This window comes from Hemiscyllium ocellatum, chromosome 1, assembly GCF_020745735.1.
Source record: "Hemiscyllium ocellatum isolate sHemOce1 chromosome 1, sHemOce1.pat.X.cur, whole genome shotgun sequence".
Taxonomy (NCBI): domain Eukaryota; kingdom Metazoa; phylum Chordata; class Chondrichthyes; order Orectolobiformes; family Hemiscylliidae; genus Hemiscyllium; species Hemiscyllium ocellatum.
This window is the reverse complement of record NC_083401.1, coordinates 146561634-146576171: the sequence shown is the minus strand read 5'-3', so window position 1 is coordinate 146576171 and position 14538 is coordinate 146561634. Positions and strand designations below refer to the sequence as shown.

The 14538-nt window shown below is 40.9% G+C and overlaps 1 protein-coding gene across 1 annotated transcript in view; it reads right to left on the bottom strand.

The window, feature by feature from the left end:
* The window catches only part of cfi (complement factor I), a 60594-nt gene that overhangs the window by 16254 nt on the left and 29802 nt on the right, over positions 1-14538 (bottom strand). The window contains exons 7-9 of the mRNA XM_060829042.1: positions 14305-14334; positions 9715-9833; positions 2113-2216 (exon numbers count right to left, since the gene is read on the bottom strand). Coding sequence (XP_060685025.1) covers positions 2113-2216; positions 9715-9833; positions 14305-14334 — 253 coding nt within the window. The remainder of the gene's footprint in view (positions 1-2112; positions 2217-9714; positions 9834-14304; positions 14335-14538) is intronic.

The following is a 14538-nucleotide window of genomic DNA, read 5'->3' as shown; positions in this document are numbered from 1 at the left end:
ATTTGCAACAATCTTCATCCAGAAGTACCAAATGGACGATCCATCTTAGCCTCCTCTGGTGTTCCCCAGCATTACCAATACCAGTCTTCAGCCAATTCCATTCATTCTACATGATATCAAGAAATTACTGGAAGCACTGGGTACGACATAGGCCATGGGCATTTGCAACATTCTGACAGTAGTACTGAAGATTTGAGCTCCAGAACTTGCCACTCCCCTTTGTCAAGCCATTTCTGTACAGTTTCTAACCCTGGTACCTACCTGACAATGTGGAAAATTGCCCAGGTATCCAACCTGGCCAGTTACTGCCCCATGAGTCCACTATCAATCATCAGTAAAGAGATGGAAGGTATTATCAACAGTGCTGGATTAGATTAGATTCCCTACAGTATGGAAACAGGCTCTTTGGCCCAACAAGTCCATACTGACCCTCCGAATAGCAACCCACACAGACTAATTTCCTTACTGTTTATTTACCCTTGACTAATGCGCCTAATGGGCAATTTAGTATGGCCAATTCACCTCACCTGCACATCTTTGCACTGTGGAAGGAAACCGGAGCACCCGGAGGAAACCCATGCAGACACGGGGGGAATGTGCAAACTCCACACAGACAGTCACCGCGGCAGGAATCAAACCTGGGTCCCTGTGGTTGTGAGACAGTAGTACTAATCACTGAGCCACCGTGCCGCCCCAAGCTATCATGCAAAATCAGCTCAGCAATAACCTGCTCCGTGATGCCTAGTTTGGGTTCTGCCAGGGCCACTCAGCTCCTGACCTCATTGCAGTTTTGGTTCAAATATGGACATGTAGTGTATTGTCTACAATACACACTTGCAGAAAATCACCAAAGATCCTTGGACAGTACCTTCCAAACCCATGACCATTTCCATCTAGAAGGACAAGGGCACCAGATACATGGGAACACCACCACCTGTAAGATCCCCTCCAAGCCACTCACCATCCTGACTTTGAAATATACTGCCATTCCTTCACTGTCATTGGTTCAAAATCCTGGAATGCCCTTCCTAAGGGCATTGTGAGTCAACCTACAGCACATAGACTACAGCAGCTCAAGAAGACAGCTCACCACCATCTTCTCAAGAACAACTAGGAACGAGCAGTAAATGCTGGCCAGTCAGTGATGCTCACATCCCATGGATGAAAAAAAATGCTATTTTGGCCAATTATGTGGAACTAGGTACCATGCCCAAAAATGCTTGAAATGTATTTGATTGAATGTTGGTCACATGTTATGTGTGTCCTTGGTCGATATGTAAAATTTGTTTTGGGTCTGTTGCATATGTACCTATTTTAGGAACATTTCTTGGACCGTCCTTAAACAGTTTGAGAATAAAGGAAAGTAAGATTAGCTCATTGCACCCAGGTGTTCTGCAGAATGGGCAGAACCCTCCCAATGTGCACTGAGCGAGCACACACAGATTTTTTTAAATTGAAGTTAAGAAGAATGAGGGAACATTCACTACAGGTTTTTTAAATTGTGGAAAGTTTTAACACTGTAAATAGGAAAAACTATGATGCCTGGTTGGGGAATCAGAGAATAGTTGATAAAATTTCAGAATTATCACCAAGGGAATGAAGCAAAACATTTTACACAGTATTTTGTTTTTTTTAACAAAGGGTTATTCAATCAATCACAGGGCAATCAAAGACAGAAACCATTGTACAGTTTAAGGGAAAATTGGATAAAAAATTGAAACAAAGTGAGACATAAGATTATTGGATGAATGTGGGCAATGGAATAATTTTCAGATTGCTCCAGCACGGACAGAGCATAAGTGATGGTTTCCTTCTGATTAGAAATGGCGTGGAGAGGCTGCTGTCATTAAAGACAGAGGGACAACTGAATACAGCTATTAAGAAGGCTGAAAAAAGTTCAGTTTTATAATTAGAGGTAACCAGTACTGCGCAAAGATCTAATGTTGAATTTGGATGGCACGTTACACAAAGGAGATGTCACCCAATGAGAAGAAATGTGTCTAACGAACTTTGAAAAAATGCTGAGAAAGAGTGTAAATCTTAGATCCTACTGAAGACCTTAGATTATCTCATCGTGTATTTTATGAAGAGATAGCGATTGTCAGCAAATACCTTAAACAATGTGCAGCTGTCAAAATCCAGCAACCACCAATGAAGACTCCACCACAGTTCAACCTTGTATTGTCATAAACTGCTATTTGCCAAGGAAATTGTCCCTTTAGAAAGAAAAGAAGGCATAATTGCCTCACAATAATAACAGTACATTTCGAGAAAGAACAATATAAAAAATACCCATTATTCAAACTCACCTGTTTCAAAGAAAAGACAATATCTACAAAATGGATCATTTTCAAACAAAATTAGACATTTTAGACATGACTCTCCATGCAAATCTCCCAATCTTTATTACAGTATTAATTTCTCTTTGAACTTTATAAATCATACACTTGAGTGACAGTGGAAAACCTTATATAAATCCTTTTGAGTTGGTAGTAAAGGCACAGAAAGTGATCATGTCATTTTTCTGTAAGACTGTTTCCTCTGAGTGGCTAAATGTATCTTTCTTTCACTTTGGTCCATTTTGTTTTCAAATGAAGGAAATTAAGGTCAATGGCTATTTGTACTATACTTAAATGATTATAAGATTGATGTTGTCTTCATTGCATAGCAGCTTGTTTCTAGCTGGAACCTGTTGGCCGCTGCATTTTTACAACTTGCTCCCGAGAGCAGTGCATTGTCCCCCCCATGTCCATAGTATGGTTGCTCTGAGGAAAAAGACAGGTGTCTGGCATATGCTGCTATGCTTAGAAATGGTAGTATCAGGCCGGTAACTGGCCTCCAGAGGGCAAAATTCCACTAGGCTCTGCATTCACATTCTTACTGGCCTAAAGAAAGCAATCAGATCCTGAACTACAGCAGGATGTATGAGTCTGGAGGCCCTTTTCCTGACCTACAGCTCGTGTTTCCATGGAGGTGGAGGTATTGATTGGTCACTATCTGGGTTGATGAGCTGAGGTGTGTAATGAAATCAAAGCTTTCCTGATGTTATAGTAGGGAATTTCAGAATTACGTTTGTCAGAAGAGGTTTGGTGTCTGAGTTCAGAAACTGTATATAATTGTGACCTTTTTCAAACTATCTCTTTTAAGTGAGCATAGATATATTCTGGGTCTCCCTTCTGGAAGAGTATAGACAGCCTTCTTCTCATCCTCCACCATGAGTGGATACAGTTATGCAGTAGTCATTGTCATTAGGCTAGTAATCCAGAAAACTGGTGCTCAAATTCTGCTTCTGAAGTTTAAATTTCATATAGTTTTTAATAAATTGGAAAATCAAAACACTGGTGTCAGTAAAAATGATCCTGAGTTTGCCAATTGTCAGAGCATCATTTGTTGATCAAAATCAGTTAGGGAAGGATACCTGTTAATCCGGCCTGTATATGACTCCAGTCCTGCATCAATTTAAATGCTTGTTGCCTTTTTATTGCTCCTTGGGATATCCAATATTAAACTAATGTAGGCCAACAATGTGTGGACTATGTAAATTCCTTGCTGGCAATGCCCACTCACTTCCCAAGAATCAATTTTGAAAACGTTCAGAAAGGGGATTATCATGACCAGAAAGGGGATTATCATTATCAGAATTCTTTGTCTTCCTCGTGCTCAGTGAAACATCACCTGCCTAACGCTATCCAGTCCTTCCTTATATGGAAGAGTATCCAAAATAGGTCTTTGAAGTAAGAAAACTTGAAGCTAGGATTGTGTTTGAGGAGGCTTTTGTGGAACAGGTCAGTGAGAACTCCTGAGTGATTGAGGCCAACTTACTGCCTTTGTCTCTTTTTGCTTCATTTTCCTTTTGACCTTCTTCATTAGCATAATTCATAAGTAGGCTGTTGAGTTTTGACCTTCCAGCCACTGCCCTTTCACAGATGGATTTGCAGGGATGGAAAGTGTGAGCTGTGAATTGGTGGAGAAGAATGGAGATTTGAGGGTGTATTGAGCCTCATTGGTATGCTTGATATACAGCAATGATATTCAGTGACTAGCCAGGTAACTGGCGATGTGCCACTGAAGTTGTCATTTCCAACAACAAGGCCTGAGCTCTTCCTCATCAGTTCATTGACTTTCCTCATAGGAAATAAAAGACTTTTCAGGATCCCCTGGACATTATGCATCATTTGTCCTGCAACAAAATTGAGTAAACTGGGGTCAATCAACCAGGTGAACAGCAGTTGAAAAACTGGGGAGAATGAATCAATAAACGAATAAATAAATAAATCAATAAATCAAAATCCCAGCTTTTAAAAATAAAGCAAGAATGTTTAGAGTCTTGCATGTAAGGGGTTGTTAGGAGAGAAGATTGGCCATGATGCATGGTGCTGAGTTTGAGGCACACAACTCCATTGTGATAGGCTGGTTCTTCAAATGTTGCTTTTGGTAGGTGAAAGCATAACTGTGTCCAAGGTCGGCAATAAGTAAAGGGAGATAATTTACTTTGTTGGCTTGCCTACAGTCATTTCTTTCAGAATTCTTGTGGGGTGTATATGTTGACAATCAGTGGCACTTTCTGGAGGTGATTAAATTGACATTCCTGACATGTTTTCTGTCACAAAGGTACAGCACTCTGAGAATCTTGACTTGCAGTTTGACTTGCAGTCCTTCATATGTGTGCCTGGCCTTTTGAAAACTTCTTGCTGAGAAGTGTAGTCAAGGTAGCTGGCAGTCAAGTGAGTGAGCCAAGCAATGTTCCTTACTAATGAGATTTACCTCCCATGTGGTCATATCTATCCTTATAAAGGTTTCTAATTTCCATAAGAGTTCAATACATGCACTCATTTTACAAATAATTAATGTCGGTCATTTGTCCTATAACTATTATAGAGAGATGACCCAGGTATCCTTAAGGATTCTTCCACAGGATTTTGATGAGGTGAACATAATTTTTTTTACACTAGGGTGAAAGCAGCACAGCACCACTCTGTGGACTAAGCTATTTCATTCCCCAGACATAAGCCTTGTCAAAATACTGTACCACATTTGTGAACTTATGAAAAGTACAAGAGCTGATCACAGGAAAAACCAAAAGAACTGTGGATGCTGGAAACTAGAAACAAAAACATAAATTGCTGGAAAATCTCAGCAGATTTGGCAGCGTCTGTGGAGAGAATGCAGAGTTAATGTTTCGGGTCCAGTGACCCTTCTTCAAAGTATAGTTTCTGTTCAAAGGCACTGCTAGAGATATGCATTAGCACTGAGCTTGTTAAAAATGTAAAATTAGCACCTTAGCGTTAACTATGGTGGGTAGCGTATCTTTGCACAGAACTCTGCCATATTGGATCAGGGTATCCTGTAGGCATTCAGGAAGCATGCTGCAAGTCAAAATGTTCATTGCCTAGAAGCAGCACTGACCCAGAGTATCCCTCATTGCCTCAGTTCTCAGGAGAATACATCATGGAAGAGTGCTTCACCTTAACCATTTTTCCCATTGCTAATCTTGTAATTCTTACCAGCACATTGTCCTCCTTCAATAATAATGCCAAATCCAGAATAGAAACAAGATCATCCAACAGCACATTGGTATTAAATTAGTTAAATAAAATAACTAATAGCTCCTGTTAATGCTTGTTATCTTAGAAATCCTGCTAAGTATTTTCTCAATGGTTATACTAAGAGAGGAGGGCTCTTTTGGTGCAGTGGTAGTACCCTTACCTCTGGGTCAGGTGCCCAAAGTTCAAGTTCGACTAGCCCCAAAATATGAAACGATATCTGTGGGAGATTAGAAATGCTGCTTTTGCAGATGGGTGAGGGGGAGTAGTGGGGGGGAGGGAAGGGGAACATTATACAAACGGTCGCGGAATTCTTGTAGCATGGAGCATACTTAAGGCTAAGACTTTAATGAATATAGAGGGTCTTTTAAAGAAAATAGTTTTAAGTTAGGAAATAACTTTAAAGTGTTGTAGTTGACCACAAAAAGAAGCAGCAGGGGCATTTCACAATAAAGTTTATAGTACGATAAGAGAAACTGGATTAAAGAACAAGCTGTAACAAACAAAGAACAAAGAATGCAGATAAGGACAGCAGGATGGCCAGGTAAGAAAATAACTAACAAGTGAGGTAATCGGCTTATGATAGGATGAGAAAAGGGAGGCATGATTCCGCAACTTGTAAACTGAATAAGAAAACTAAAACACTCTGTTTTGCTTGATTGCAGAAGTGTCCGGTCCTTGCAAGGCTGTAATAAATTGTTCTTGTTTCCAAGGTTTTGTCTCAGGCTGATTGATTTGTGAGTGAGTTCTGTTTCTCTCAATATCCAAATAGTAATATCAAAAATGTACCATAAAGGGTGAAGATATTTCCAATGGCTGTGGAGCTAAACTCAAGCAGCTAAGTGTTGGGGAACTAATTGCAGGCTGTGGAACTTCTTGCTTGCTGTGGCAGCCTGACCCAGCTGACTGTCCAAAACTAATGAGGTAAGTGGTGGTCCATCTGTATAGGTGTTTGGTGTACCATCCTCCTGATAGAGGACAGCAAGTTGTTCTACCCTAGAGTTAAGATCACCTTACAGTTCTGCACAAGTATAGAGAACATTCTAAAATGCTGCTGTCAACATTGGGTCTGACAGACAAATGTCCACTGGATTGTAGTTCTGTGGTAATTATTATGAAGGTGTAGAGGTATACTGTACCTTTAAGAGAGTTGAAGGACTTAGCAAGCACACAGAGTGCTGGATAATTTACAATATAACATTTGATCCAGCAGCTAGCAATAGATGGGTTGCCACAAGACAAAAAGAAAATTCAAATTCAGCCAATGAAATTAAATCATGCCCCAAGATACTAAACTCCAATCAAGTTTGAATTTGGTATTTTGACAATACTAAGACCAATGAAATGATCTGATGCTTTGGGGTATAAAAATTAAACAAATTGAACAGTTGGAGGAGAACTGCGAAGCCACCAACATATGTAGGCTACCTGTAGAATAGCTCTCTTAATGTGTGCTGGAGAATTTACAATGTAACATTTGACCCAGCAGCTAACAGTATCTGGGTTGCTATGAGACAGAAAAAAACAAATTCAAATTCAGCTAATCAGTTTATATCATGCCCAAATCCAATTCCAATCAAGTTTGCATTTTGTATTTTGACAATATTAGGACCAATGAAATGATCCAATGCTTTGGGGTTCAATTAAACAAATTGTATGTTTGGAGAACTGCCACGCCACCAATATATGCAGACTGACTGAGAATAGCTCCCTTAAAGATACCTTTATCTAGCAACGATCTGTGAAACAGAAACCCAAAGAAGAAGAAGAAGAAGAAGAAGAAGACAGAGGAACATACAAAGAAGATTTGATAGCTGGCTGGTTTTGAAATTTGAATTTTTTGATAAATCTTAATTGGGGTTTTTATTGGCCCAGTATGATAGAGGGGGAAGTAAAAGATAGGTTAGAGAAAGGAGTTGTAAATAGTTGTTAATTGATTATTCTTTGTTAGACGTAAAGAATAAAGTTCTTACTTTTTTTTGTACTTTAAATTGTGACTTTGGGGATGGTTTTTGGCCTCAAATTTTAACAGATTACTGCGCGGGGTGAATCTTTTCTGTGTTGCTGGTTTAAATTAGTGGGTGGGGGGGGGGGGGGGTTACTCCATATCATAAAATAATAATTACTACAAATATGGAAATTATCTGCACTCCTCCATGATAACGATCAATGTTATCATATTTTTTTAACTACCCACTTGGTCAATGTTGTTCAGAATGGGTTCTATATGTTTTTAATACATCGTGGAACAAGACACCTCTAGGCTTTAAGACATTCACAGAATCACAGAGAAGTGACGGTGCAGAAGGATTCCATTGGGCCCATTGTTCCTGTACCAACTCTATTATCTAGAGCCAATCTCGTGTCTTTTCCCTATTTCCCTGTCCAACATTACTATCCAAAAATCCTCCAATGTCCTCTTCAGTACCTCAATTGAATTTGCTCCACCATATTTCTAAGTGGTGTATTCCATACCCAAATAACTCACTGTGTGAAGAAGATTTTTCTTATATAGAGTCATAGAGACATGCAGGATGGAAACAGACCCTTTGATACAACTCATCCATGTTGACCAAATATCTTAAACTGATCTGGTCCCATTTGCCAGCATTTGGCATATATGCCACTAAACCCTTCCTATTCAGGGAATCCCTACATTGTGGAAGCAGGCCTTTTGGCCCATCAAGTCCATTCTGACTCTCTGAAGGACATCCTAACCAGACCCACCCCACTACCTCAGTGTTTAGCACTGCTGCCTCACAGCACCAGGGATCTGGGTTTAATTCCAACCTTGGATGACTGTCTGTGTAAAATTGTACCTTCTCCCCTTGTCTGCGTGGGTTTCCTCCGGGTGCTCTGGTGTTCTCCCAGAATCCAAAGATATGCAGGTTAGGTGAATTGGCCATGCTAAATTGCCCATAGTGTTCAGGGATATGTAGGTTAGGAGTGTTAGTTAGGGGGATAATGTAGAGTAATAGGGGAATAAGTCTGGGTGGGATACTCTTTAGAAGGTCAGTATGGATCTGCTGGGCCAAAGAGCTTGTTTCCATACTGTAGGGGTTCTATGAGTCACTACCCTATCCCTGTAGCCCTGCATTTCCCATGGCTAACCCCCTAGCCTAGACACTTTAGCACAGCCAATCCAACTAGCCAACATATCTTTGGACACATCATCCTTGCTTTATTTGCACATTGCTTTAAATCCATGCCCTTCCAATTTTGTTTCTTTTACATACCCACTCACTTTTCACTAACCTGCACACATGTTCTCCATCCACTACACCTATCATATGCTCATTTTTCTTGATTTATATGCAGGGCCTGGTTCTAGGATATCACTGGGGCCTCTGTGAATGAGTATGCCCCTCAGCAAGCTGACATTTGTGGTATTGTCTCTTTCAGCCCAAATACCAATACACTCGTGTCTGGTAATTCACAACATGAAGCCTCCTTTCTAACAACAGTGTTGATTCAAAAATATTAAGCTAGTTTTGTATTCCAGAGATTGTTTTTTTTAGTTGAATTCAAATTTCACCAGTTTCCATACTGGGATTTGAACTCATGTCCCCTTGAGCAAACAAATGGACATTAAGGGTTGCAGCAGTTGTGAGTATGAAAATGTGAAGTGAAGAAGATGGATTAATTGTGGTGCAATGATTACAGAGAATGAAGGGAAGCACAGAGGTGACAACTATGAGACTCCAGTTAAGGATATGAGTAGAGAGTAAGAGGATAGTGTTAGCTCTTGTTAGCTCTGGTGGGACCATTGAAGTTTCAAGTTTGTAGTCTTAGCCTGTGAACTCGGCTGTTCAGTGTCCTTGTCCTACTGGATGGAGAAAGTGAGGACTGCAGATGTTGGAGATCAGAGTCGAAGAGTCTGGTGCTGGAAGAGCACAGCAGGAATTCTTGATGAAGACCTTGTGCTTGAAACATCGACTCTCCTGCTCCTTGGATGCTGCCTGACTGGCTGTGCTTTTCCAGCCCCACACTCTTGTCCTACTAGTTGCAGAGGAGATGCCTGGAGGACAATGCTAAGAAATATTGGGAGAGATATCTGGCTGCTGACCCATTCTCAAGTGTTTTACAGTATTGTACAGAGTTAAAATCTACTCATGTTCTTAAAAAGCAAAAAAGTCAGTTAAACTTCATGAAATGAGAAATATAAACTTACTTGTAAAGCTTCTTCACCTCCTATAAGCCTTTTAATTCTCTTTGAGGTGTGTGTGTCTCTGGTAACATTTGAAATCCCACAGGATATTTTAGTAAGTGATGACTTGAGCAGTATTCTTTCTAAAGGTAATGTGAAATGCACACTGTGTTTATCAACCTTGTAATGCACCAGGTTCAAGCCAGTTTACATAGACCATTGTTTTTCAACACTGGCAGAAATAAATTGGAGACAAGTCTCCTAATCAATGGAGATAACTTTGACATTGACCAGCATTTAATGGTGGTACCAAATTAACAGAATATCTCATATCTTCCCTGTTCCTTATTTAATCCCTGTTGTAAGCTGATCAGTCCATGGGAAAAATCTGATGATTGAAAATGAACTGTAGCTCACAAGATTTCACTGTATACTGCTACTGGAGAATGGAAATCAGTTCCTTTGCTTTTCAAGATACACATTTTTACTATACATAGTGGAAGGTTCATGCAGGCAAGAATTGCTAACAGTATCTAGCTCATCTAGACCAATGAATTGTGAGCTCCCAGCGGCTGTCTATCTGCCTTGTCCCAAGTGGCCCTCTGCTGGAAGAGAACAAAACCATTGAAGATTATACTAGAAACAACCTCAGGGCATATGAACTGGTGAGAATGACATGGCATGAGATTGTACATTAAATTGAATTATGGACCAAACCTTTCTTGTCTCTATTAATCAACAAAGCCCAAAGATCACTGCAAACAGGGTTTATTTTTCACTCTCAAGAACTGCAACAGTACTGAAATGATTTTACATGTTTTGTTTATTCAGTTAATAGGAAAATTACCTCGATTGGTTTCTAAGATGGTAATTAGACATACTAGAGTAAAACCTATTGTTTCTCATTCAGTTACTTGTTTTTGCAATTTTGCCCCTTCTCTGCTAATAATTAAGGTTTGTGCTATGGTGGAAAAGGTGCAAGTCATTCCCTGATACCACCTAAAAGTCACCATTCTTTATCTGAGGTCTAGTAAGTAAATGCCATCACCTATCCATTGTGGGAAGCTCAATCTATTTCTCATTTAATATCAAGCTAAGTCCAAGCACTTTGTGCAGCAAATTTTCCCTCCCTGGTGAGGTCAAGAGCAATGGTGAAGAAGATGAAGCGATGCATTGAGATGTAAAAAATCAGATTCTCATGTTGAGAGAAGTGTTTGCATCAAACCGTAAATGGCAATATCAGAACCTTGCCATCAAGCAACAATTACTTTATTCCCATGCCTTGACCTCACAACTTTTACCTTATAGCCACTTCTAATTCTCTGTTCCTTCATTGAGAAACTCGACTGCATAAATTCCCCACATATTAATCAGAGCAGTTATCTGGCACAGGCAGCTTATCTTGGCCTTTGACCAAGTGCTTCTTCACACCCCCATCCCTGTCTGCTCCACAGCTACCTCCTTTGTTCACACCAGTTGGCATTGGCAAATCACTAGACACCCTATATCACCATGCCTTCTTTTAGTCCAACTGAGAGTTCAGTCTTAGACACTTTGGAATTTAGACCATAAAGTTATAATACATAGGAGTGGAAGTAAGGCCATTCGGCCCATTGCATCCACTCCGCCATTTAATCATGGCTGATAGGCATTTCAACTCCACTTACCTGCACTCTCCTTGTTTAGGGTCACATGTGACTTGCATGTTTCTACTAGTTTTGGGACACCAGATGCATCTTATGGCACTTCGCTTGCTCTCTTAGCATTCACGCACATCACCACTCATTTAGATTCTTCTCAGCCCCCATCTAGTTCACATTACTTTCCTGTTGAACTACCTGACTTCAGCACTGGCTTGCAGCCTCTTTATGGCCCATATTGCTTTCTCAGTGCACAGGGTCTTTAATGCGCACTTACTAGCCGACAGCTTGTTTGCATTGCTATTTCAGTGCAGAAGCAGAGGCAGGCAGCTTCTGCCCATGGGAGTCACTGAAGAGTCAACGGGGTGCACAAGTTACTGTATGCCACAGGTCTAGCTCAATGACAGATCAACTGCATCGGCCAGCAGGGTACGTAGCTAAAGCAATTAATTATGGGAAGATTGTGTGCTGGGTAAATGTCACTGGACTAGAGACCTAGTTTAATGCAATGCAGACACAGGTTCAAATCCCACCACAGCAGCTTGTGGAATTTGAATCCAGTTAATATGTCCTGATTCTTAGGCTGGTTTCAGTGATGGTGAGCAAGAAACTCCATCTGCTTCACTGATGCCCTATGGGAAAGAAAGATACCATTCTTACCTACATGTGACCTCAGGCCTACAGCAACTTGGTTGATTCTTTAAAAATCTGTTCTTTGAGATGCTGTAGAAAATCACTCAGTTCAAGGGCATGTAGGAATGAGCAACAAATGCTGGCCTTGCTAGCGACGCCCACAAAAGAATTTTACAGGCTGTATTTCAAGCCTTGTAAACCACATGTGAGAGCCAAATGGAGAGGGGGGTAGGGGAAGCAGCAGTCTTTAGTGTGGTGAAGGGGTTTACGGTCAGTCAAAGGGCTCATCTGATTATACACCAGGAGTTTGGTCAGGCACCTGGTACTACCAGACACCAGGGATTTCTGTCCTTGCAGATTAGTCGTGCAAATCAATTCAAACAGTCCGGGGGTTACAGGCAGTTCAGTTGATGTGTAGTTAAGACATCAGTCTTGGGAGTGAATCTTAGTCACTCCTGACAAGTCAGTCTCAGGGTGGGGTAGGGAGGGGGGGATGGTCAAAGCAAGTCTCGGATTTGCTCAATAACGTTCAGCAGGCTTATTGGGAGCAGTCTGGGGAGTTCAAGGGAAAGCGGGCAACTTGAGTCTAGGGATGAACTTCATTGTATATTGGGTTGCTGCGGATATGGTGATAGTGACGGGGCAAGTATAGATAGCACGGTGGACCTCGGTGAATAGGAAGGGACTGGGAGCTCCAGACAGCATGATGTTCAGACAATATGGCCTCAATATGGGAAGAGCATAGAGCCAACAGGGGCATGGGAATTTCCAAAGCCACAGCTTCTAGGTGTTGTGGTAACATTAATACTAATGCAAAGGGCTCAATGAAAATAGAGGGAGTTTAAAATTTATCAGGGACATGGGGACAGCAAGAGCAAAGGGAGTGTGAGTGACAGCCTCAAGCTTCATGGCCATTATATTGTGTGCACTAATTGCATCTTTAGCATGTCAGATAAGCAACTGTGACAAGAATGAGGCCAGAATGTCCCATTTCCCAGTGACATTCCATAGCAAGCACTGTACTTTTAGAGAGAAGAATGCAGGTTTGCATTATTTACAATCATATCATCAGACATGTGAACTGCACACACTGTGCAACTTTTGGGCCGGTGGGGGTGGGAGGGAGTTGGGGGTGGGGGTGGGGGGGGTGGGGTGGTGGAAGTGAATACTGGTCACAAGTAATGTTGGCTACATTACTGGTCCTTGCAATATGAAAAACAATGTCTGTGTGAAGCAAAAATCACCCCAAAAGAGGCACAACACATTCAACTAGTGCAGACCTCATAAGGTGCACAGGGGCATAGAAGTGATTCCCCTTCAACCTGAACTGTAAGTGCAATGCAAGATATCTTACAAGGATGATGGGTGCTAGGAGGAGAAGGGTTTATTACGCATGCAGCACTTAACACTGTATTTATCTATTTGCCACATGACTGACAGAGCACTTGTCGAAGTAAAGTCCAATGTCAAAATAAGTCATTTTATGTCACTTTGTGTTGGAGTGCTCCATGTCCCACTGTAGAGAGGACTATGTTCAGTTGTCATTTGTGAGTGATGTAAATGCTGATTGCCCACATTAATAAGAAGCCTATTCTGTTTCCTCTGTTGCCCACCCAGAGGGGCAGTGTCAGTGAGACTGAAGAGCCCAGGCACAGCAGCAGGTTTGCTGTGATGCAACAAAGGCTCTCAGAAATGGAGGAGAAACAGATGGTCCAGCAAACGCAGGAGCAGCAGCTCCCCCCAGCCACTGGGTGACAGAATCAATATGAGCATTATAATGCTCACTCACAGCTGAAGGATTCTTCACAAGGTACAAGAGGGTCAGAATCTTTCATCTGCAATGCAGTTTTTTCCAGGTGAGTGGGGTGCATTGACACTGAGGATGTCCTGGGACACTGAGGATGTCCTGAAACACTGTCACTGATCTGTGTCAACTGCTGGGATAGAACCTGCGATCTGAAGGAACAAATAGCCATCCCATCCCAGTGACTGCAAACTTGTTTTGAACTTTTTTACAACTGGGTCCTTCCAGGCAGTCAATGGAGATCTGTCTGGAGGCATTATAGGAGTGTGGTGGGTACTTCATTATTGTAGTGATTGTACAAGAAAATTCACTAGACCCTCACAGAGAGAACTTTTTTCATGAAACTCAACAAGTTGACACCAAAATTTAGTAAGGTTCAGCCCAATCTGTTTGGATGAGAAGAAAATTATCAAAGTCATTGATGTCTCAGTCTCAAGGTGTTTGACAAAGTGAGAGATCATAAATAACAAACATAGCTGAAAATACTTCAGAAGAAAACTAAAATAACATTCTCTCCAAAAAAAAGTCTTAACTTACCTTCATTATAATCTTTGGGTTTATTTATTCCTTTATAAAAACAAAGACACATTGAAAGATATTAATCATAATGACAACCATTTCCAGTAATATCATTAACACTATCATCCAGGGATCCACAGCTGCACACAAATAAATACACATTGACTATAATGCTAATTTATAAACAAATGTACATGACCAATTGATTAATTCATATGTTGAGATCCCTATAAAAAGAGATTATATTAATGA